The sequence below is a fragment of the Pseudophryne corroboree genome, chromosome 9 (genome assembly GCF_028390025.1).
Source record: "Pseudophryne corroboree isolate aPseCor3 chromosome 9, aPseCor3.hap2, whole genome shotgun sequence".
Taxonomy (NCBI): domain Eukaryota; kingdom Metazoa; phylum Chordata; class Amphibia; order Anura; family Myobatrachidae; genus Pseudophryne; species Pseudophryne corroboree.
The window spans coordinates 49786996-49812572 of NC_086452.1; the positions used below are offsets into that span (position 1 = coordinate 49786996).

At 51.5% G+C, this 25577-nt stretch overlaps 2 protein-coding genes across 3 annotated transcripts in view; one reads left to right on the top strand and one right to left on the bottom strand.

Moving 5' to 3' along the window:
* Window positions 1–4661: 4661 nt before the first annotated feature.
* On the bottom strand, window positions 4662–25544 carry EBNA1BP2 (EBNA1 binding protein 2). The gene is made up of 10 exons (XM_063939308.1): window positions 25460–25544; window positions 15942–16023; window positions 15514–15597; window positions 8563–8723; window positions 8024–8147; window positions 7504–7593; window positions 7262–7337; window positions 6590–6671; window positions 5947–6118; window positions 4662–5870 (listed from the first exon to the last, which is right to left on the bottom strand). Exons 2-10 carry the CDS (start codon window positions 16008–16010, stop codon window positions 5820–5822), a joined length of 909 nt encoding a protein of 302 aa, XP_063795378.1. The 5' UTR covers window positions 16011–16023; window positions 25460–25544; the 3' UTR covers window positions 4662–5819.
* The window catches only part of CFAP57 (cilia and flagella associated protein 57), a 77762-nt gene continuing 75687 nt past the window's right edge, over window positions 23503–25577 (top strand). The window contains exon 1 of one of the 2 annotated variants that reach the window (XM_063939307.1): window positions 23503–23592. The gene's annotated coding sequence lies outside the window, so the exon portion shown is untranslated. Of the gene's footprint in view, window positions 23628–25577 lie in introns of both variants that reach the window. The other variant, XM_063939306.1, reaches the window with a different exon arrangement.

Sequence of the window (25577 nt, forward strand, 5' to 3'; positions counted from 1 at the left end):
TTACGCTGGGAGACATCCCCTAGGGTGGACAAGGCGCTCACACGCTTATCAAAAAAGGTGGCACTGCCGTCTCAGGATACGGCCGCCTTAAAGGAGCCTGCAGATAGAAAGCAGGAGGCTATCCTGAAGTCTGTGTATACACACTCAGGTACTATACTGAGACCTGCTATTGCTTCAGCATGGATGTGTAGTGCTGCAGCAGCATGGTCTGATTCCCTGTCAGATAACATTGATTCCCTTGACAGAGATACTATTTTGCTAACTATAGAGCATATTAAAGACGTAGTCTTATATATGAGAGATGCACAGAGGGACATTTGCCGGCTGGCATCTAGAATTAATGCAATGTCCATTTCTGCCAAGAGAGTATTATGGACTCGGCAGTGGACAGGTGATGCTGATTCTAAAAGGCACATGGAAGTTTTGCCTTATAAGGGTGAGGAATTGTTTGGGGACGGTCTCTCGGACCTTGTGTCCACAGCAACAGCTGGGACGTCGACCTTTTTACCTCAGGTCCCCTCACAGCCTAAGAAAGCACCGTATTATCAAGTACAGTCCTTTCGGCCTCAGAAAAGCAAGCGGGTTAGAGGCGCGTCCTTTCTGCCCAGAGGCAGGGGTAGAGGGAAAAAGCTGCACCAGACAGCCAGTTCCCAGGAACAAATATCCTCCCCTGCTTCCACTAAGTCCACCGCATGACGCTGGGGCTCCACAGGTGGAGCCAGGTGCGGTGGGGGCCCGTCTCCGGAACTTCAGCGACCAGTGGGTTCCCTCACAGGTGGATCTCTGGGCTCTACAGGTATCCCAGGGATACAAGCTGGAGTTCGAGACGTCTCCCACTCGCCGTTACCTCAAATCAGCCTTGCCTGCTACTCCCAAGGAAAGGGAGGTAGTACTGGTGGCAATTCACAAGCTGTACCTCCAGCAGGTGATAATCAAAGTTCCTCTCCTTCAACAGGGACGAGGTTACTATTCCACAATGTTTGTGATACCGAAACCAGACGGTTCGGTGAGACCCATTCTAAAATTGAAATCCTTGAACACTTATATAAGGAAGTTCAAGTTCAAAATAGAATCGCTCAGGGCGGTTATTGCAAGCCTGGAAGAGGGGGATATTATGGTGTCACTGGACATCATGGATGCTTACCTTCATGTCCCCATTTACCCACCTCACCAGGAGTACCTCAGGGTTGTGGTACAGAACTGCCATTACCAATTCCAGACGTTGCCGTTTGGTCTGTCCACGGCACCGAGGGTGTGTTCCAAGGTAATGGCCAAAATGATGATACTCCTTCGAAAGAAGGGAGTTATAATTATCCCGTACTTGGACGATCTCCTTATAAAGGCGAGGTCCAAGGAGCAGTCGTTGATCGGAGTAGCACTATCTCAGGAAGTGCTACAACAGCACGGCTGGATTCTGAATATCCCAAAGTCGCAGCGGGTTCCTACGACGCGTCTGCTGATATTGGGCATGTTTCTGGACACAGAACAGAAGAAGGTGTTTCTCCCGGAGGAGAAGGCCAAGGAGTTGTCATCTCTGGTCAGAGACCTCCTGAAACCAAAACAGGTGTCGGTGCATCATTGCACGCGAGTCTTGGAAAAGATGGTAGCTTCTTACGAAGCAATTCCCGTCGGCAGGTTCCATGCAAGGAATTTTCAGTGGGGCCTGTTAGACAAGTGAGGATTGCATCTTCAGATGCATCGGCTGATCACCCTGTCCCCGAGGGCCAGGGTGTCTCTGCTGTGGTGGCTGCAGAGTGCTCATCTTCTCGAGGGCCGCAGATTCGGCATTCAGGACTGGGTCCTGGTACCACGGATGCAAGCCTCCGAGGTTGGGGAGCAGTCACTCAGGGAAGAAACTTCCAAGGACAATGGTCGAGTCAGGAGACTTCCCTACACATAAATATTCTGGACCTAAGGGCCATTTACGATGCCCTAAGTCAAGCAGAACCCCTGCTTCAAAACCAGCCGGTGCTGATTCAGTCAGACAACATCACGGCTGTCGCCCATGTAAACCGACAAGGCGGCACAAGAAGCAGGATGGCGTTGGCAGTAGCCACAAGGATTCTCCGATGGGCGGAGTATCACGTGCTAACACTGTCAGCAGTGTTCATTCCGGGTGTGGAAAACTAGGAAGCAGGCTTCCTCAGCAGGCACGACCTCCACCCGGGAGAGTGGGGACTTCATCCAGAAGTCTTCACGCAGATTGTGAACCGTTGGGAACAGCCACAGGTGGACATGATGGCGTCCCGCCTCAACAAAAAGCTAAAAAAGTATTGCGCCAGGTCAAGAGACCCTAAGGCGATAGCTGTGGACGCACTAGTGACACCGTGGGTGTACCAGTCGGTTTATGTGTTCCCTCCTCTTCCTCTCATACCCAAGTTACTGAGGATAGTAAGTAAGAGAGGAGTAAGAACTATACTCGTAGTTCCGGATTGGCCAAGAAGAACTTGGTACCCAGAACTACAAGAAATGATCTCGGAGGACCCATGGCCTCTGTCTCTCAGACAGGACCTGCTACTGCAGGGGCCCTGTCTGTTCCAAGACTTACCGCGGCTGCGTTTGAAGGCTTGGCGGTTGAACGCCGGATCCTAACGGAAAAGGGCGTTCCAGATGAAGTGATTCCTACGCTGTTAAAGGCTAGGAAAGACGCTGCTTGAAGTTCAGACGTTGTTAAGGGAGTGCTGTATATTCAGCCCCCTTTTGTGCCTCCAGAGGCACCTTGGGATCTCAACGTAGTGTTGGATTTCCTAAAATCACATTGTTTTGAGCCACTTCAGAACGTGGAGTTGAAGTATCTCACGTGGAAAGTGGTCATGTTTTTGGCCTTGGCTTCGGCTAGGCGTGTGTCAGAATTGGCGGCTTTGTCATGTAAAAGCCCTTATCTGATCTTCCATATGGACAGGGCAGAATTGAGGATTCGTCCCCAATTTCTCCCTAAGGTGGTATCAGCGTTTCATTTGAACCATCCTATTGTGGTGCCTGCGGCTACTCGGGACTTGGAGGATTCCAAGTTGCTGAACGTAGTCGGGGGCCCTAAAATCTATGTTTCCAGGACGGCTAGAGTCAGCAATACTGACTCGCTGTTGATCCTGCATGCACCCAACAAGCTGGGTGCTCCTGCTTCTAAGCAGACTATTGCTCGCTGGATCTGTAGCACGATTCAACTTGCACATTCTGCGGCTGGACTGCCGCATCCTAAATCAGTAAAAGCCCATTCCACGTGGAAGGGGGCTCTTCTTGGGCGGCTGCCCGAGGGGTCTCGGCATTACAACTTTGCCGAACTGCTACCTGGTCGGGGTCAAACACGTTTGCAAAATTCTACAAGTTTGATACCCTGGCTGAGAAGGACCTTGAGTTTGCTCATGCGGTGCTGCAGAGTCATCCGCACTCTCCCGCCCGTTTGGGAGCTTTGGTATAATCCCCATGGTCCTTACGGAGTACCCAGCATCCACTAGGACGTCAGAGAAAATAAGAATTTACTCACCGGTAATTCTATTTCTCGTAGTCCGTAGTGGATGCTGGGAGCCCGTCCCAAGTGCTTGTATATAGTTATTGCTTAACTATAGGGTTATTGTTCTGAGCCATCTGTTGAATGAGGCTCAGCTATTGTTCATACTGTTAACTGGGTATAGTTATCACGAGTTGTACGGTGTGATTGGTGTGGCTGGTATGAGTCTTACCCTGGATTCCAAATCCTTTCCTAGTAATGTCAGCTCTTCCGGGCACAGTTTCCCTAACTGAGGTCTGGAGGAGGGGCATAGAGGGAGGAGCCAGTGCACACCAGATGTAGTACCTAATCTTTCTTTAAAGAGTGCCCAGTCTCCTGCGGAGCCCGTCTATTCCCCATGGTCCTTACGGAGTACCCAGCATCCACTACGGACTACGAGAAATAGAATTACCGGTGAGTAAATTCTTATTTTTCCTTTCCTTCTTCACTTTTCCAAAAAGTATTTGGCACTCACAACCACAGCGATTCTGTGTCTAGGAGAGTAGGCTCTGGGTGCAGCTGTAGTGACTGAGGCCTTGGAAATGCACATTCAGTTATAAACTTCTGCAAGGCACTATCTGTTACACCCTCTCGTTTGTGTGGTTGTCAGTGCCGTGGCATTTTGTAGGTGTTAATGAGGCTGGATAGCATTTGTCACTTGACTGCAGCCTATTATGCTTGTAATCATAGTCCCATGAACATCTGTTGAGCCACAGATTGCCTGCCCCTGGTCTACATGATTTAGATAGTACCTCTTTATGTATTAGACTAATTGATCATCAGATTTGACAGCATATTAGGATTAAAGGGGAGGAGCCAGCTACACTACCTGAAAAAAAAGTGCCAGGCTCCAATAATCCACCATCTAAACCCCATTGTCTATGCTCCAGTGTCCCCTCCAGTAGATAAGAGAAAAAAATACTTTCGTCTGAACTAAACAACTCAAAGTCCTGATATAACAATCTGAATAAATGTTACCGTTCTCCAACATTATATATGTGCTCCTCCTTTCCCTTATGTGAGGCATTCATCTCTTCTCTCTGTGTTTATGGCGCAGATAGTTATGTATACTACATAGCAAGTTATGTCACACTTATCTGGTAAATACAGATGATCAGACTCCTGCATTGTAATACTGCTGTCTTTACGGTTTAATAAAGACATAAAAAGTGAGAACTTTATGAATCACTTCATCTTTATTTCCCTGAATACATCCAGCTACAATTTAGTAGCCATTCAAAAAAAAAAAAAATGAAACGTTCTGTTTATTTAAACCCTAAGTAAAATGTCTCTTCCCCCTCACCACCTACTTTTATGAAGCTGTGGAGAAAAATCACCTTTCCATTTACAGCCACAGCAGCCTCCATCTTGTAGCTGTAGGAGGCTCTGCCTGCCCTGCTTCTGGTCTGAAGAGGAGGATGGAGGGGGGTGGGTACTCCGCTCATACAATCCCAAATCAATGCACAGGGGTGATTCAATTGGGAGTGATGTGCCATAAGTAGATCTCCAGAATGACATATTGCTGGAACTCTCTGTCAATGATTTTGATTTACAGCCATAGAGATGTGCAGGAAAATCAGCTCCAATAGTTTAACTATTTAGTGCCTACTCCTCCGCACCCCCTTTAAATCCACAGTTTTGGCAGTGTTCCATAGATAGGATGAAAGAGGATGTGTGCTCAGCTGTACATCAGGTGCCAATTGAATTCACTCCAGAGTCAGTATAACACCGCAGGGCTCAGTGAGGTGTCCCACAGCCATAATGACTCTGCTAAGCTGCACTGCCACCTAGTGCACTGCCACTGCTGCACTGGCTCAGTAGTTAGCCTCACTGGCCTGGATTTATATTGAGGCTGTGCAGCATCATTGAATAGAAGGGGGGGGGGGGGGGAGACGACAAGGTGACCAATGAGAAGCAGCTCACACCTCTCATTCTACAGCCGTTTTAGAAAAGTGAAGAAAAAAATTCAGTACATTAGGTAGTAGTGACACTATGTTGGTAGGCAAGCAGCCAAAGGACATCTCACCACTTTCCCTGAAAGCAGAGAGCTGGAATACACTTCACTTCCTTCCACACATTTAATAGAACCATCAAGAAATATTTATGTATAAAATGAGCTGCAAACTGCGGAGAGACCAGCGGCGTCCCTGGAGAAGACACTCCGCTGTAATAATGTGCAACATTTGCAGCCTCTGAGGAACGTGATGTTCAAGTGAAATAAAAGTCTCCAGTGTTCTCTCCTAATACCCAGAGAGTAACGATATTCAGCCACATCCTGCTACAGCCGATAGGTCGATGCCACTGCTGGTGATGTCTCACATAACACAGATCCTTATCTTCCCTTACTCTTCATCTTCTGCCTCACCTTCTTACCAGGTCTTTTCTGAAATAGAGATAAGCATTAGATGATGGTAGTGACGCCTTTCACATTACATTCCCGGCTTTTGCCATCTACTCACGTTGGCATTTTTGCCTCCTTTCTTCCCAGGCCTATGGGGACCTCTTCCATGTGCCGTGCTCGCCCGGAAACCAGACACATCATTAAAGCTTTCCTTCGTGTTCCTCTTTGAGCCTTTCTTCCTCCCACCAAAGCCAAATTTCTGGTCCTTGTATTGTCTCTTGGCACTGGATCTTCGCAGAAAATGGAAACCCAATGGTTACACGTGTGCTAACGCTATATGACCAACACATCATTCCATAGACCAGAGGTTACCAAACGCGGTCCTCAAGGCACCCCAACAGTCCAGGATTTAGGTATAGCCATGGTTTAGCACAGATGGTTAAATCAAATTGACTAAGGTGCTAATTAAGTCACCTGTGGCCAAGCATGGATACATTTAAAACCAGGACCGTTGGGGTGCCTTGAGGACCGCGTTTGGCAACCTCTGCCATAGACTGAGAAAGAAAACCTACAGAGAACAATCACATATAGTGTATGAAAAGGACAACCGCCAATGTAAACAAGTTACTGCTGGTCTCACTATCTGATGAGCAGCCCAAATTAGAGATGGACGCAGCTCCGAAAGCGGACGCAGCTCAAAGCACTTACTAAGAATTTGGAGATCCCTCAATATCTACAGGCACCAAATCTCATACTCTTACCCTTTCTTCGCCTTTTGTGTTGCGACGCTAGTTTTCTTTTGCGGTTGATCGCCCTCTAGAAAATCCAGTTTATCAGAAAGACCTGAAGAAATAGAAGAGAGCTCCTGTTGGGAGATGTTCGCATTGTAGGGTTCTCACCTTATCCACCCAGTACCCAACCTCTGTCAATCCTTATAGCTACATATTGACCTTCACCCTTTATATAATATACCTAGCTTTCGTTACTTTACTCTGCACAATGTAAGAGAAACTGTGGATTTGTACTGGACAGTATTAAAACAAGGAGTGTATTATCTGATAATGCATAATAGCACTGCAAGGACAGTTCACCGGGATCCAAAATAAAAGGGAAGATGACCATTATATTCGATGCCGAGCGGTGTACTTATCATAAATGGTCGCAATCGTCACTCCGTGCTAGACATTAGGGAGTAGATTTACTACAACTTCTAAAAGTGAAAAGTGGTGTTGCCCCTAGCAACCAGATTCTATCAATTTCTAGGATGCAATAGAGAAATGAGAGAGAGAAACTGATTGGTTCCTATGGGCAACATCACTCTTTGTTTTTAGAAATGTTAATAAATGTACCCCTAAGAGGGAGGTTTAGAGCTGAATAAAGCGAGGAGTATTTTCTCTTGCTATCGGGTACCATTGCCCTTGGTAAATAATTACCTTTCTGGTATTTTTTAATTTGGGTCATCATGTTTGATTTTTCTTTCTGTCTCTTCTGTAAAACCTCAGTTTGCACCTGAAAGAAGAAGAAGAAAAAATAAAAAATCAGGACGATCACAGGTCTCTGAGTTCCGGCCGGTCTGCACGATGTTTAATATGACAATCATTTAAAAGGCAAAAGCAACCAGCAGGTGGCAGGCTATCACATTTTCCCCCAATGTTAGGTCACAGGAAGCGCTCACCTTTTTACCGTATTTCCTCAGCTCTCTAAGCTGTTTTGCTTTTTGAGATTTCTCCATTGCCGCCTGTTTGGTTTGAAGTTTGTGACGGACCTGGAAACACGAGACAAGAACCCACCGTTAGAAACGACACAAGATAAAATCGCTTGGTAAATCGATGTATTAGAGAGGTTAATGATGCAGATTTCTCTATCTGAAGCTCTGCGTGTGATCATGATTGTGCGGAGTCTTGACACTGGCAGCGTAACAACTTCACACAATTTAAAATGTAACACTTTAAAACGTTCCGCTAGCCAGGCTTCAAGATCTTCAAATAAACGTGACCAACGCAGAAAAGCTCACCGACCGCCATCGTATTTGGAGCCAGCTGCTGGGGTGAGAGACTCATCGTTGGCAGAATGCTCAGCCACAGAGCTATAAGTGCCAGTGTTATGTGACAGACCAGTGCTTAGTATTCACAACACATGACGTTTCCCAGAGGAAGGAGACGGAAGATGCGATCGCGCAGTAAAGGCCGGCATACCTTCTGCATGTGTTGGTCTGTTTTTGCCATCTCGGCGAAGTAATCGTCAGGACGCCTGGTTGCGATTTTCAACTTCTGAAGAAGAGGCAGCGCAAAGAGCACGGCAGCCTGCGCTTGTCTGTAACTGAGGGAGAACAAAGGGTAAAGGATCCAAATTATTCGGGATGACCAAGGGCAGGATCCTTCCAGTCACTGCCCCAGAGCTACATGACTGCTCGTATAGTACTTCCAAAACCTTTACCAAAGTTAGATGGTGTCCAGCGGTCTCGGTACTTAGTGCTCAGGTCAGTGTGGTAGGTAGGTTTATATGGTCTGTACAATCCTGCACCTTTACTATACAGTGCAGCTGTCGGCGCACTGGCTGGCGACAAAGTGTGGAGATCCCGATAAGAATCACAGTGCAGGACACACCCAGCATTTCCACCAAGGAAAATATTTTGTAATACATTTATAAAAGCGATTATTTATCTCCAGGGCGATTACTGGGAACTGAAGGACATCTCTTATGACAGCACAGAATGTGCCCTATGCTGACTTACAAGCACATCTCCCGCTGGAAATCATCCTCTGCATCCACAGCCGGGTCCTGAGCCCCCTCCCCGTTCTGTTGTGGCGCGTCTGGTATAGGAGTCGTGACATCCAGCCGCTCCACCCAGGGCAGCACCTTCTTCAGATCTTTAAGACACTGTTTCAGTCCACTCTGAAAAGAAATATGGACGTCTGTTTAGGAAATAATCCGTCTCCGTTATTTACAGCTGTCAGTCAGACAATTGTTAAAAAGGACGTCAGACTAACCTGTACTAATAAAACCTCCGGCATAAACACCCTATGTATCATGCATTCTTAGAATCTTTTACAAGATGCAGGAGCAACAAATGTGAGTGACCGTTACTTGAACGGAGCAGATGAAACCATAATTATTTGTAAGTGGCATAAAGACGACTACACATGCTCAGCTCATCTGCTCCTTCAGCCTCCAATATCACCTCTATGCCTGTGGCACTGATCTACCTTTCTTCCCCAGGCCTTCTCCTACATGTCTGATCACCCCTCTGCCATCTCCACTTGGATGGCTGCACATTACTTCATCCAGAACTGACCTTATCTTTGCACTACCCAGTGTCACATCCCATCCTCCCATCTCTCTTAAATGTGATGGTGCCACCTTCTCTCCTGCTAACCATGTGCGCTACCTGGTGGACATCACTGACTCATTCAACTTCGCTCCACACATCCTGTCTCCATGGACCATTGCCCAAAGCTCATTACTTCCCATCTAAATTACTGCAATCGCCCCCTCTCAGACCTTCCTGACACACCTCTGTCTCCCTTGTACTCTATCCTGGATCCACAGTTTCTCTTCTGCAGTGTGTCTGCATTAGCCACCCATTTCAGAAAACAATGCAATCTGCTCTTCCTCACCTATAGAACCCTCTGCAACGTTTCCCCCTACTACATCTACTGACAAGAAATTAGCCCCATCCACTCATTTCCCTTCATGTATATCGTCTGTTTGACGACCCATAAAATAAGAATTTACTTACCGATAATTCTATTTCTCGGAGTCCGTAGTGGATGCTGGGGTTCCTGAAAGGACCATGGGGAATAGCGGCTCCGCAGGAGACAGGGCACAAAAAGTAAAGCTTTTCCAGATCAGGTGGTGTGCACTGGCTCCTCCCCCTATGACCCTCCTCCAGACTCCAGTTAGGTACTGTGCCCGGACGAGCGTACACAATAAGGGAGGATTTTGAATCCCGGGTAAGACTCATACCAGCCACACCAATCACACCGTACAACTTGTGATCTAAACCCAGTTAACAGTATGATAACAGAGGAGCCTCTGAAAGATGGCTCCCTAAACAATAACCCGAATTAGTTAACAATAACTATGTACAAGTATTGCAGATAATCCGCACTTGGGATGGGCGCCCAGCATCCACTACGGACTCCGAGAAATAGAATTATCGGTAAGTAAATTCTTATTTTCTCTATCGTCCTAGTGGATGCTGGGGTTCCTGAAAGGACCATGGGGATTATACCAAAGCTCCCAAACGGGCGGGAGAGTGCGGATGACTCTGCAGCACCGAATGAGAGAACTCCAGGTCCTCCTTTGCCAGGGTATCAAATTTGTAGAATTTTACAAACGTGTTCTCCCCTGACCACGTAGCTGCTCGGCAGAGTTGTAATGCCGAGACCCCTCGGGCAGCCGCCCAAGATGAGCCCACCTTCCTTGTGGAATGGGCCTTAACAGATTTAGGCTGTGGCAGGCCTGCCACAGAATGTGCAAGTTGAATTGTGTTACAAATCCAACGAGCAATCGACTGCTTAGAAGCAGGCGCACCCAACTTGTTGGGTGCATACAGTATAAACAGCGAGTCAGATTTTCTGACTCCAGCCGTCCTTGAAATGTATATTTTTAAAGCTCTGACAACGTCCAACAACTTGGAGTCCTCCAAGTCGCTTGTAGCCGCAGGCACTACAATAGGCTGGTTCAGGTGAAACGCTGATACCACCTTAGGGAGAAAATGCGGACGCGTCCGCAGCTCTGCCCTATCCGAATGGAAAATTAAATAAGGGCTTTTATAAGATAAAGCCGCCAGTTCAGATACTCTCCTGGCGGACGCCAGGGCCAGTAACATAGTCACTTTCCATGTGAGATATTTCAAATCCACATTTTTTAGTGGTTCAAAACAATGGGATTTGAGGAAATCTAAAACTACATTTAGATCCCACGGTGCCACCGGAGGCACCACAGGAGGCTGTATATGCAGTACTCCTTTGACAAAAGTCTGGACCTCAGGAACTGAGGCCAATTCTTTTTGGAAGAATATTGACAGGGCCGAAATTTGAACCTTAATAGATCCCAATTTGAGACCCATAGACAATCCTGATTGCAGGAAATGTAGGAAACGACCCAGTTGAAATTCCTCCGTCGGAGCACTCCGATCCTCGCACCACGCAACATATTTCCGCCAAATGCGGTGATAATGCTTCGCGGTGACTTCCTTTCTTGCCTTAATCAAGGTAGGAATGACTTCTTCTGGAATGCCTTTTCCTTTTAGGATCTGGCGTTCAACCGCCATGCCGTCAAACGCAGCCGCGGTAAGTCTTGGAATAGACACGGTCCCTGCTGAAGCAGGTCCTGTCTTAGAGGTAGAGGCCACGGATCGTCCGTGACCATCTCTTGAAGTTCCGGGTACCAAGACCTTCTTGGCCAATCCGGAGCCACTAGTATCGTTCTTACTCCGCTTTGCCGTATGATTCTCAATACCTTTGGTATGAGAGGCAGAGGAGGAAACACATACACCGACTGGTACACCCAAGGTGTTACCAGCGCGTCCACAGCTATTGCCTGCGGATCTCTTGACCTGGCGCAATACCTGTCCAGTTTTTTGTTGAGGCGAGACGCCATCATGTCCACCATTGGTCTTTCCCAACGGTTTATTAGCATGTGGAAAACTTCTGGATGAAGTCCCCACTCTCCCGGGTGAAGATCGTGTCTGCTGAGGAAGTCTGCTTCCCAGTTGTCCACTCCCGGGATGAACACTGCTGACAGTGCTATCACGTGATTCTCCGCCCAGCGAAGGATCCTGGCAGCTTCTGCCATTGCACTCCTGCTTCTTGTGCCGCCCTGTCTGTTTACATGGGCGACTGCCGTGATGTTGTCCGACTGGATCAACACCGGTCTTTCTTGAAGCAGAGGTTCCGCCTGGCTTAGAGCATTGTAGATTGCTCTTAGTTCCAGAATGTTTATGTGAAGAGACTTTTCCAGGCTCGACCACACTCCCTGGAAGTTTCTTCCTTGTGTGACTGCTCCCCAGCCTCTCAGGCTGGCGTCCGTGGTCACCAGGATCCAATCCTGTATGCCGAATCTGCGGCCCTCCAATAGATGAGCCCTCTGCAACCACCACAGAAGAGATACCCTTGTCCTTGGAGACAGGGTTATCCGCAGGTGCATCTGAAGATGCGTGCATTGATGTACAGACACCTTTCCTGGTTTTAGGAGATTCCTGACCAGGTCGGATAACTCCTTGGCTTTTTCCTCGGGAAGAAAAACCTTTTTCTGAACCGTGTCCAGAATCATCCCTAGGAACAGCAGACGAGTTGTCGGCATTAATTGGGATTTTGGAATATTCAGAATCCATCCGTGCTGCTTTAGCACCTCTTGAGATATTGCTAATCCCATCTCTAGCTGTTCTCTGGACCTTGCCCTTATTAGGAGATCGTCCAAGTATGGGATAATTAATACGCCTTTTCTTCGAAGAAGAATCATCATCTCGGCCATTACCTTTGTAAAGACCCGAGGTGCCGTGGACAAACCAAACGGCAGCGTCTGAAACTGATAGTGACAGTTTTGTACAACGAACCTGAGGTACCCCTGGTGTGAGGGGTAAATTGGAACGTGGAGATACGCATCCTTGATGTCCAAGGATACCATAAAGTCCCCTTCTTCCAGGTTCGCTATCACTGCTCTGAGTGACTCCATCTTGAACTTGAACTTCTTTATGTACAGGTACAAGGACTTCAGATTTAGAATAGGCCTTACCGAGCCATCCGGCTTCGGTACCACAAATAGAGTGGAATAATACCCCTTCCCTTGTTGTAGAAGAGGTACCTTGACTATCACCTGCTGAGAGTACAGCTTGTGAATGGCTTCCAAAACCGTCTCCCTTTCGGAAGGGGACGTTGGTAAAGCCGACTTCAGGAAACGGCGAGGTGGATCTGTCTCTAATTCCAACCTGTACCCCTGAGATATTATCTGCAGGATCCAGGGATCTACCTGCGAGTGAGCCCACTGCGCGCTGTAATTTTTGAGACGACCTCCCACCGTCCCCGAGTCCGCTTGAGAAGCCCCAGCGTCATGCTGAGGCTTTTGTAGAAGCCGGGGAGGGCTTCTGTTCCTGGGAAGGAGCTGCCTGTTGCTGTTTCTTCCCTCGACCTCTGCCTCGTGGCAGATATGAATAGCCCTTTGCTCTCTTATTTTTAAAGGAACGAAAGGGCTGCGGTTGAAAAGTCGGTGCCTTTTTCTGTTGGGGAGTGACTTGAGGTAGAAAGGTGGATTTCCCGGCTGTAGCCGTGGCCACCAAATCTGATAGACCGACTCCAAATAACTCCTCCCCTTTATACGGCAAAACTTCCATATGCCGTTTTGAATCCGCATCGCCTGTCCACTGTCGCGTCCATAAAGCTCTTCTGGCCGAAATGGACATAGCACTTACCCGTGATGCCAGTGTGCAGATATCCCTCTGTGCATCACGCATATAAAGAAATGCATCCTTTATTTGTTCTAACGACAGTAAAATATTGTCCCTGTCCAGGGTATCAATATTTTCAATCAGGGACTCTGACCAAACTACCCCAGCACTGCACATCCAGGCAGTCGCTATAGCTGGTCGTAGTATAACACCCGCATGTGTGTATATACTTTTTTGGATATTTTCCATCCTCCTATCTGATGGATCTTCAAGTGCGGCCGTCTCAGGAGAAGGTAACGCCACTTGTTTTGATAAGCGTGTTAGCGCCTTGTCCACCCTAGGAGGTGTTTCCCAGCGCTCCCTAACCTCTGGCGGGAAAGGGTATAATGCCAATAATTTCTTTGAAATTATCAGCTTTTTATCAGGGGCAACCCACGCTTCATCACACACGTCATTTAATTCTTCTGATTCAGGAAAAACTATAGGTAGTTTTTTCACACCCCACATAATACCCTGTTTAGTGGTACCTGTAGTATCAGCTAAATGCAACGCCTCCTTCATTGCCAAAATCATATAACGTGTGGCCCTACTGGAAAATACGGTTGATTCGTCACCGTCACCACTGGAATCAGTGCCTGTGTCTGGGTCTGTGTCGACCGACTGAGGCAAAGGGCGTTTTACAGCCCCTGACGGTGTTTGAGGCGCCTGGACAGGCACTAATTGATTGTCCGGCCGCCTCATGTCGTCAAACGACTGCTTTAGCGTGTTGACACTATCCCGTAATTCCATAAATAAAGGCATCCATTCTGGTGTCGACCCCCTAGGAGGTGACATCCCCATATTTGGCAATTGCTCCGCCTCCACACCAATATCGTCCTCATACATGTCGACACACACGTACCGACACACAGCAGACACACAGGGAATGCTCTAAACGAAGACAGGACCCACTAGCCCTTTGGGGAGACAGAGGGAGAGTCTGCCAGCACACACCAAAAAGCGCTATATATGACAGGGATAGCCTTATAATAAGTGCTCCCTTATAGCTGCTTTATATATATCAAGATATTGCCATTAAATTTGCCCCCCCTCTCCGTTTTACCCTGTTTCTGTAGTGCAGTGCAGGGGAGAGACCTGGGAGCCGTCCTGACCAGCGGAGCTGTGAGAGGAAATGGCGCCGTGTGCTGAGGAGATAGGCCCCGCCCCTTTTTCGGCGGGCTCGTCTCCCGCTATTTTGTGAATACAGGCAGGGGTTAAATATCTCCATATAGCCTCTGGGGCTATATGTGAGGTATTTTTAGCCTTTATATAGGTTTACATTTGCCTCCCAGGGCGCCCCCCCCCAGCGCCCTGCACCCTCAGTGACTGCGTGTGAAGTGTGCTGAGAGGAAAATGGCGCACAGCTGCAGTGCTGTGCGCTACCTTTAGAAGACTGCAGGAGTCTTCAGCCGCCGATTCTGGACCTCTTCTTACTTCAGCATCTGCAAGGGGGCCGGCGGCGCGGCTCCGGTGACCATCCAGGCTGTACCTGTGATCGTCCCTCTGGAGCTGATGTCCAGTAGCCAAGAAGCCAATCCATCCTGCACGCAGGTGAGTTCACTTCTTCTCCCCTCTGTCCCTCGTTGCAGTGATCCTGTTGCCAGCAGGAATCACTGTAAAATAAAAAACCTAAGCTAAACTTTCTCTAAGCAGCTCTTTATGAGAGCCACCTAGAATTGCACCCTTCTCGGCCGGGCACAAAAATCTAACTGGAGGAGGGTCATAGGGGGAGGAGCCAGTGCACACCACCTGATCTGGAAAAGCTTTACTTTTTGTGCCCTGTCTCCTGCGGAGCCGCTATTCCCCATGGTCCTTTCAGGAACCCCAGCATCCACTAGGACGATAGAGAAAATCCATTGCGCACATTCACCCCAATGGCCCACTACAGTCCTTCTATAAAGTAAGGCATTACCTTCCCTCCCACACCAATACCGATCTTAAGGTAAGTGGCATGGTAACAGGTAACAAGTGGGGACTGAGTCGTGAACTTACCGTCCCCACACATACATGAACCAACCAGTCCACACCATACACTACTGTAACAGGTCTGACGTGCTGTCAGTCACTCCCTGCTTGCAGTTATACAAGCCCCTCCCTCCTAGCATGGCAGCCTATAGCAGACGCCTGAGAGCATGGTGGACACATGACGTATGAACACTCCAGTCGTTACCCAGCACAGTATTACACAGCCTTTGACATAGATTTATACCAAACAGCAGCTTTGGATACAATAAATGCAGTGAGGCCAGCACTTACCACATTATTTGATGGAACCTTCTTTCCTTCAAGCACCACATTTAATCCAGGCTTCAGCTTCCCTTGTGAAAATGCTGCTTGTAACTGCAATAATAGTGAAGCATGAGACAGTGTTACTAAGTATCACTAAACACACATGATGCTGCACAATATCTAACTGCATCTTAATTAAATCATTGAAATCACTGTGTGATCAGTTACTAGGTGACGTACAATCTACAGTCCCAAGCAAGTTGTCAGATTAAGGAGAGAGACATGAGGTCTGAACATGACGAAATACGGACCGTTAGTTAACTTACACTCGTTTATAATGCAGGACAAGTGGGAAGAAAACATAGATCATCAGCTGAGCTTTTCTTGTCATGTTTCGTGCATTCACCATCTGGAAATACACAGCAGTGTCTGCGCTGCGGGAGACTGACACTCACCTCTTTATCTGTCAGCTCTGAAGGATCAATGTCGGAGTCTGATGTGCTCTCCTCTTCATGGTCTAACATGGTGGCCAATAACCTGGAAGAAACACCGCAGAGTGTAAGAAGGTGAAGGCAGACACTGTCACTCAGGATTGGATGTCATGAGCAAATTGGGAGCACCCAGCGCAATATACGTGACCAGTGTATTCCATGCCGTTATTACATCTCCTGCGGTTAGGAATTGGTTTCAGAGCAGAACTGGTTGCAGCCTTATATGAACTTCACGGAAAGGTTGCTGTGGGCGTTTCTTTGTATATTCGGTCTGATAATTTCATACCGAGATACAGCCTGTGTTAAACATTAATATAAACTATCTAGTACAACACGCCATCTTAAATACAAGAAAAAGTGAATGTGGCTGAAGTTCAGAACACGGGACTCTCTGGGCTACTACGATCACTATCCACGTCGACATCTATTGGGAATAGTAATTAGTGGCGTGGCACCTGGCCCGAAGCAGCCCTGCAACGGTTCACATTTTAATGTTCTGAACAAGTTTAATGATGTTCTGAAGCGGTTTAGTTATGCTGACCCAGGGGTCCCACGTTCTGAACTTGAACCAGTAAATGTACTCAGCTGGGTGTGAATTTGTTGTTCGTATCTCCTTGTATTAATGGGGACCCAATTTATCAATTTGTCATTTTATTTCAACTGATCCCTAGTTAAGCATCTTTATGTTTGATTACAGCTTTTTAGTCCATTAGTTGTTTGTTTGTTTTTATATATATTTTGATTGGGTTCTTATCTTTTTCCACATATATTGGAATACTAGGTGCTTCATGGCGCCCTACGGGCGCTCTTCACACCGTCGTTAGGGGCTACGCCCCCTTAACAGCTGTACGCCGTTCCATATATGTATTATATGGAGTATTACCTGCATTCCTAGTTTTGTGAGTGGTTAAATATTGCACAATGAAAGGGCGTTGGATGGTGAAGGGGCGTAGCCCCTTGCGACGGTGTAAACAGCACCTGCAGGGCACACTGTACAGAATGCAGCGGGTGTGGGGGGGACCGAAGGTGGGGGAGGCGCTGCGGGTGGGGATGTGCGGGGGAATGGGATCCGGAAGCGGTATGGGGGGGGGGGGGGGGGGAGGGGCAGGTACGGGGATCTGGCGGATGGGGGAGGGGGTTCCGGAGGCGCTGCAGGTGGGGAAGGGGGGAGTGCGCCGCGGGTGGGGTAGGGGATCCGGAAGCGAAGCGCGTGAGGGAGGGGCAGGTGTGGTGGTGCGGCAGATGGGGGGGGGGGGGGGGGGGGAGGCGCAGCGGGTGGTGGAGAGGCGGGTGCAGTGGGGCCACGCGGGTGGGGTAGGGGGTCAGGAGGTGCTGTGGGTGGGGAGGAGGCAAGTGCACTGCGGGTGGGGTAGGGGGTCCGGAAGCGATGCGCATGGCTGAAGGGCAGGTGCGGGGTGCGGCAGATGGGGGAGGGTGTCCGGTTGCGGTGCGGGTGCTTGAGGGGCAGGTGAAGTGGGTGGGGTAGGGGGTCAGGATGTGCTGCGGGTGAGGGAGGGGCGGTTTCGGGGGTTGACTACGGATGGGGAAGGATGACTGTAGAGGCTGTGGGTGGAGGGGGGTGGATGCGGGGGGGCTGTGGTTGGGAGGGTCTGTGGTTGAGGGAGGGGAGTAGGGGCCGTGGCAGGTGTAGGGGGTCTGGAGGGGCAGCATGTGAGGAAGGGTGGGTGGTGGTGCGGCGGATGGTGGAGGGGTCGAAAGGCGCTGCAGGTGGTGGATGGGCCGGTGCGGGGGTGCTGCGGGTAGGGAAGGGGCAGGTACGGGGATCTGGCGGATGGGGGAGGGGGTTCCGGAGGCGCTGCAGGTGGGGAAGGGGCGAGTGAGCCGCGGGTAGGGTAAGGGGTTTGGAAGCGACGTGCATGGAAATGGGGCAGGTGTGGGGGTGCGGCAGATGGGCGAGGGGGTCAGGAGGCGCTGCAGGTGGTGGAGGGGCGGGTGTAGTGGGGCAGGGTGTCAGGAGGTGCTGAAGGTGGGGAAGGGGCGAGTGCGCTGCGGGTGGGGTAGGGGGTCCCAAAGCGACGCGTGTGGGGGAGGGGTGAGTGTGCTGCGGGTGGGGTAGGGGGTCCGGAGGCGACGCGTGTGGGGGAGGGGCAGGTGCGGCAGATGGAGGAGGGGGTTCGGGTGGCGCTGCGGGTGGTTGAGGGGTGGGTGCAGTGGGGCTGCGGGTGGGATAGGTGGTCAGGAGGTGCTGTGAGTGGGGGAGGGGCGGTTGCGGGGGATGTCTGGGTGTGGGGGAGGGTGTCTGTAGATGCTGTGGGTGGAGGGGGGTCTGCGGTTGGGAGGTTCTGTGGATGAGGGAGGGGCAGGAGAGTGGGGGACGTGGGTAGTGTAGAGGGGCTGGAGGTGCCGTGTGTGGGGGGAGGGGTGGTGTGTGGTGGAGTGGAAGGTGGGGTGGTGGTGGATGGGTGGGCGCGTGGGTGCTGCAGGTGGGGTATCGGGTGAGGAGGCGCTGTGGGTGGGGGAGGGGTGGCTGCGGGGGTTGACGGCAGATGGGGGAGGGTGTCTGTAGAGGCTGTGGGTGGAGGGGGGGCGGATGCGGGGTGGGGGTCTGTGGTTGGGAGGGTCTGGGGTTGAGGGAGGGGCAGGGGAGTGGGGGCCGTGGGTGGTGTAGGGGGTCTGGAGTCGGGGGGGGGGGGGGGGGGGTCGGGGGGGGATGGTAGAAGGGTCGGAAGGTGCTGCAGGTGGTGGATGGGCGGTTGCGGGGTCAGGAGGCGCTGGGGGTGGTTGTGGGGGATGTCAGCGCATGGGGGAGGGTGTCTGTAGATTATGTGGGTGGAGGGGTGGTGGATGCGGGGGGGCTGTGGTAGGGGGTTGGGAGGTGCTGCGGTGGTGGGAGGGGCAGGGGAGTGGGGGCTGCGGGTGGGGTAGGAGTTCCGGAGGCACCGCGTATGGGGGAGGGTCAGGGCAGGTGCGGCGGACGGTGGATGTGCTGCGGGTACTGTACCTGGCAGCAAGGTAGTAGGAGGGTAATCTCCCCCCCCCCTCCGCCAGGCACATATTCCCCCGCACATTCTCCTCCCCCCCCCGCCAGGCAGCCGGGAAGCACAGCAGTGTGCGGAGTCCCTGCTGCCGCGTGAGCCGCTCTGCCTGACATCTCACCCCGCCAGCGGGCCGCACTGGGCACATCAGGCAGTGATCATGTCCGAAGCGGGGACCCGCTGTAGCGTGAGGACCGAACGTAGGGCTGTGTCGGCGGTGCAGGGCACTGTGACAGGCGGCAGGGGACAGGCGGGGAGCGGGAGTGAGAGCCGTTCGGCGTCAGACGGAGAGTCGCCTCCCGCCCTCACATCTTCGGCGCGGGACCGGGGGGACGATGGATGTCTCTACACCAGACCTTGGTCGGAAGACTGGGGATATGTGCGCCGAGAAGGTGTGTGGCAGAGCTTCTCCTCATTGGCAGCAGTCACTGATTAGCCCACATCTGTGACTCCGCCCAGCGTTAGAAATGCAGGCACAGAGTCACAGGGCTATTATATTGGAATATACAGTAAGGGAACGGACGACATATTTACAGACAGCGTTAACTGTTCTTCTATAATACATGTTTGTTATAACAGGCTAATTGGGGATTTCGTTTACCATCACAGACACACCACACAATTACCTCTAAGCATCAGATATCAGGATTTTCAAATTTGACTTTAAATACAAAACGTAACATTACACAGTGTTTCCTGCTTCTGTGATATCAGCTGTTACTGACACCGGCTGGTAAGAGAATAAAGTGACTTCCACGCTGCTGCCCCAGGAAAACATCCAGCAACCAATAACTAGGATCTACATACCATGGAGCACTACAACCTCCAGCATGGCATGTATAGGACATGGAGCACTACAATCCCCAGCATGACATGCACAGGCCGTGAAGCACTAAAATCCCCAGCATGTCATGTACAGGCCATGGAGCACTACAATCACCAGCATGTCATGTACGGGCTGCAGAGCACTACAATCCCCAGCATGTCATGTACATACCATGGAGCACTACAACCTCCAGGATGGCATGTATAGGACATGGAGCACTACAACCTCCAGCATGGCATGTATAGGACATGGAGCACTACAATCCCCAACATGACATGTACAGGCCGTGAAGCACTACAATCCCCAGCATGTCATGTAAAGGCAACGGAGCACTACAATCACCAGCATGTCATGTACGGGCTGCACAGCACTACAATCCCCAGCATGTCATGTACGGGCCAAGGAGCACTACAATATCCAGCATGTCATGTATGGGCCAAGGAGCACTACAATCCCCAGCTTGTCGTGTATGGGCTGTGGAGCACTACAACCTCCAGCAGGTCACGTATGGGCCGTGGAGCACAACAACCTCCAGCAGGTCACGTATGGGCCGTAGAGCACTACAACCTCCAGCAGGTCACGTACGGGCCGTGGAGCACTACAATCCCCAGCATGTCACGTATGGGCCGTGGAGCACTACAATCCCCAGCATGTCACGTATGAGCCGTGGAGCACTACAATCTCCAGCATGTCACGTATGGGCCGTGGAGCACTACAATCCCCAGCAGGTCACGTATGGGCCGTGGAGCACTACAATCCCCAGCAGGTCACGTATGGGCCGTGGAGCACTACAATCCCCAGCATGTCCCGTATGGCCCGTGGAGCACTACAATCCCCAGCATGCACGTATGGGCTGTGGAGCACAACAGTCCCCAGCATGTCACGTATAGGCCGTGGAGCACTACAATCCTCAGCATGTCACGTATGGGCCGTGGAGCACTACAATCCCCAGCATGTCACGTATGGGCCGTGGAGCACTACAATCACCAGCATGTCACGTATGGGCCGTGGAGCACTACAATCCCCAGCATGTCACGTATGGGCCGTGGAGCACAACAGTCCCCAGCATGTCACGTATAGGCCGTGGAGCACTACAATCCCCAGCATGTCACGTATGGGCCGTGGAGCACTACAATCACCAGCATGTCACGTATGGGCCGTGGAGCACTACAATCCCCAGCATGTCACGTATGGGCCGTGGAGCACTACAATCCCCAGTATGTCACGTATGGGTAGTGGAGCACTACAATCCCCAGCATGTCACGTATGGGCCGTGGAGCACTACAATCCCCAGCATGTCACGTATGGGCCGTGGAGCACTACAATCCCCAGCATGTCACGTATGGGCCGTGGAGCACTACAATCCCCAGCATGTCACGTATGGGCCGTGGAGCACTACAATCACCAGCATGTCACGTATGGGCCGTGGAGCACTACAATCCCCAGCATGTCACGTATGGGCCGTGGAGCACAACAGTCCCCAGCATGTCACGTATAGGCCGTGGAGCACTACAATCCCCAGCATGTCACGTATGGGCCGTGGAGCACTACAATCACCAGCATGTCACGTATGGGCCGTGGAGCACTACAATCCCCAGCATGTCACGTATGGGCCGTGGAGCACAACAGTCCCCAGCATGTCACGTATAGGCCGTGGAGCACTACAATCCCCAGCATGTCACGTATGGGCCGTGGAGCACTACAATCACCAGCATGTCACGTATGGGCCGTGGAGCACTACAATCCCCAGCATGTCACGTATGGGCCATGGAGCACTACAATCCCCAGTATGTCACGTATGGGTAGTGGAGCACTACAATCCCCAGCATGTCACGTATGGGCCGTGGAGCACTACAATCCCCAGCATGTCACGTATGGGCCGTGGAGCACTACAATCCCCAGCATGTCACGTATGGGCCGTGGAGCACTACAATCCCCAGCATGTCACGTATGGGCCGTGGAGCACTACAATCCCCACTATGTCACGTATGGGCCGTGGAGCACTACAATCCCCAGTATGTCACGTATGGGCCGTGGACCACTACAATCCCCAGCAGGTCATGTATGGGCCGTGGAGCACTACAATCCCCAGTATGTCACGTATGGGCCGTGGAGCACTACAATCCCCAGTATGTCACGTATGGGCCGTGGAGCACTACAATCCCCAGCATGTCACGTATGGGCCGTGGAGCACTACAATCCCCAGCATGTCACTATGGGCCGTGGAGCACTACGATCCCCAGCATGTCACGTATGGGCCGTGGAGCACTACAATCCCCAGCATGTCACGTATGGGCCGTGGAGCACTACAATCCCCAGCATGTCACGTATGGGCCGTGGAGCACTACAATCCCCAGCAGGTCACGTATGGGCCATGGAGCACTACAATCCCCAGTATGTCACGTATGGGCCGTGGAGCACTACAATCCCCAGCATGTCACTATGGGCCGTTGAGCACTACAATCCCCAGCATGTCACTATGGGCCGTGGAGCACTACAATCCCCAGCATGTCACGTATGGGCCGTGGAGCACTACAATCCCCAGCATGTCACGTATGGGCCGTGGAGCACTACAATCCCCAGTATGTCATGTATGGGCCGTGGAGCACTACAATCCCCAGTATGTCACGTATGGGCCGTGGAGCACTACAATCCCCAGCAGGTCACGTATGGGCCGTGGAGCACTACAATCCCCAGTATGTCACGTATGGGCCGTGGAGCACTACAATCCCCATCAGGTCACGTATGGGCCGTAGAGCACTACAATCCCCAGCATGTCACTATGGGCTGTGGAGCACTACAATCCCCAGCATGTCACGTATGGGCCGTGGAGCACTACAATCCCCAGCATGTCAGTATGGGCCGTGGAATACTACAATCCCCAGCATGTCACGTATGGGCCGTGGAGCACTACAATCCCCAGCATGTCACGCATGGGCCGTGGAGCACTACAATCCCCAGTATGTCACGTATGGGCCGTGGAGCACTACAATCCCCAGCATGTCACGTATGGGCCGTGGAGCACTACAATCCCCAGCATGTCACGTATGGGCCGTGGAGCACTACAATCCCCACTATGTCACGTATGGGCCGTGGAGCACTACAATCCCCAGTATGTCACGTATGGGCCGTGGAGCACTACAATCCCCAGCATGTCACGTATGGGCCGTGGAGCACTACAATCCCCAGTATGTCACGTATGGGCCGTGGAGCACTACAATCCCCATCAGGTCACGTATGGGCCGTAGAGCACTACAATCCCCAGTATGTCAGGTATGGGCCGTGGAGCACTACAATCCCCAGCATGTCACGTATGGGCCGTGGAGCAGAGCCGGATTAAGGGGGGGGTCCCGGGGATACGTACCCCCGGGCCCCCCTTTCCAAAAGGGCCCCCTGCCACGCCACAGATCGGATCTCTCTTCCGATCCAATCTGTGGTGCTGTACACACGCGCATGCAGGGGGGGGGGGTTCCGAGTACCTAGAAACCCCCCCCTGGACGCCGATCCATCGGCGCTGCTTACCGATTCTTTTCGCGTGTGTGTGTGTGTGTACACAGTAAGGAGGAGCTCAGGCATGCTGCACCCACGCGGCTGCAGCAGCAGCTCTCTCCTTACACTACCAGTGAATGAAGTTGGCTGCTGGGTTCCTGTAGGGGGAGCTGCAGCGACAGCGCGCAGCTCCTCCCAGGCAGGATGTGGGTTATTTGAGAGAGACAGAGAGCCTGGTGAGGGCACGCATCTACCGTGAGGGCACTGGGCAAGCCAGTCAAGGTGCTTGTCACATATCTCGGGGGTGAGTCGTGGTCTGTAATAAAATATGCTGGCTGGGTAAGTGAAATACTGTTCCTATTACTGCAGCAGTGTGAGTGACATGTGGATGGCTGTGCTTCATTTTAATGGTGTGTGTATACTGTTTGTTTGTGTATGTATGCTGTTTGCATGTATGTATGCATGTATATTATGTATGTATGCATTTATACTGTGTATGTATGTATATATGCTGTGTGCATGTATACTGTGTGTGTGGCTGTATGTATGTATATATGTATGTATGCTGCGTGCATGTATACTGTACACTGTGTTTATGTATGCTGTGTGCATGTATACTGTGTGTGTATGTATGTGTGCTGTAGACTGTATGTGTGTATGCATCTATGCTGTGTGCATGTATAGTGTGTGTATGCTGATTTTGTAAGTATGCTACAGTACGTGTATGTATGGCGGTCCGGCACTCCTGACATACAAAATGATACTGAGGTGCCCTCTATAATTAATTGTAATACCAGTAAAAAAGGCAGGAGCACTCAGAGATTTTGTCAAAAAATTGTAATGATGCAAAGTCACAGCATATCAACGTTTCGGGGCCCATACATACATACATACATACATGTGCGGAAACCCCCCTCATGGAAATCCTGCGTTTGCCACTGCTGTAGAGATGTGCCCTGTGTTCCAGGGCACATCAGAGCGGCAGGGTGCAGGGGATCTGCGTCCCCTGCAGAGTACAGCGGTGGCCGGCGCTGGGGCAGTGTGTCTGTCCCCAGCGCCTGTCAGTAAGCGACGGGTGTCCGGTGCAGGGACCAGGTGTTTCCCTGCACCAGACTGGAAGTAGCGACGGGCAGCGGTGCTTCAAACTTGGCGCCGATTTGGCAGCCAATCTGAAGCGCTGGCGGCGGGAGTTCAAATACGCCGCCGTCCGCGAGCCAGTCACGGCTCGCGGGGTGCCGGCCAATCAGAAGATGGCGCGGCGAGCACCGATTGGCATAGGCATTGTCATAGGCCCCGCCCCCGGCATCTGAAGTCAGACGCCGGGCGGGAGCCGAAGAAGACGACCGCGTGGAAGAGCGCAGAAGACACCGGGCGGGCGCCGAAGAGGGAGGCCGCGCTGAAGAGCAGTGAAGAGCCGGACGGAGGGAGAAGAGCTCCGGTGGCTGCGGAAGAGGCCGGAAGACGCCGTGCTCCTGATAGAAGATGACCCGGACCAGGTGAGGCTGATCTCACCCCCCCCCCCCCCATCCTTTCCTCCCTAGACCTTCAGGGATCGGGCACTAGGCCCGTAGGTACAGTCAGGCCCTCCCGGCCTGTGGGTATGTAGTCGGCCCGTGGCCATTTATAGTCGGGCACTCCCGGCCCAAGGGCGCATGGTGGGAATTAGGCCCCGTTAATAGGTGTGATCCCCACCCCTCTCTTCAATAGGGGCCCCACTGTCTAAAGTACCCCGGGCCCCCCATGGTCTTAATCCGGCTCTGCCGTGGAGCACTACAATCCCCAGTATGTCACGTATGGGCCGTGGAGCACTACAATCCCCAGTATGTCATGTATGGGCTGTGGAGCACTACAATCCCCAGCATGTCATGTATGGGCCGTGGAGCACTACAACTACACATCACTGTGTCTGCAGTCTATATCCCCCTTGCATTACGTAGCACTGTATAAGCTGCAGGAGGAAGCAGTAAGCGCTGACATACAGAGGCAGGGGAAAGTTACCATGCACATAGATATATTACACCGGGATCTGCGCAGGGACAGACCTCACCCGGGCTCCCCTGTGCGACACACACCACTGACACACTGTATGTACGGTATAGGGGCCTGTGGTGACTGTCCCAGCTCCCGGAGGAACCACTTGCATGTACGGAATGAGGGCAGCGCACACTCACCGGGGACACGCAGCTCTACTCCTTCACGTGTGTTCTGGCGGAAGTCATCGGCGTCTCACTTCCGGCTACGTCACGCGGGCGGGCAGAACTACAGGTGCCTTAGCGACGCTTCTGCCAG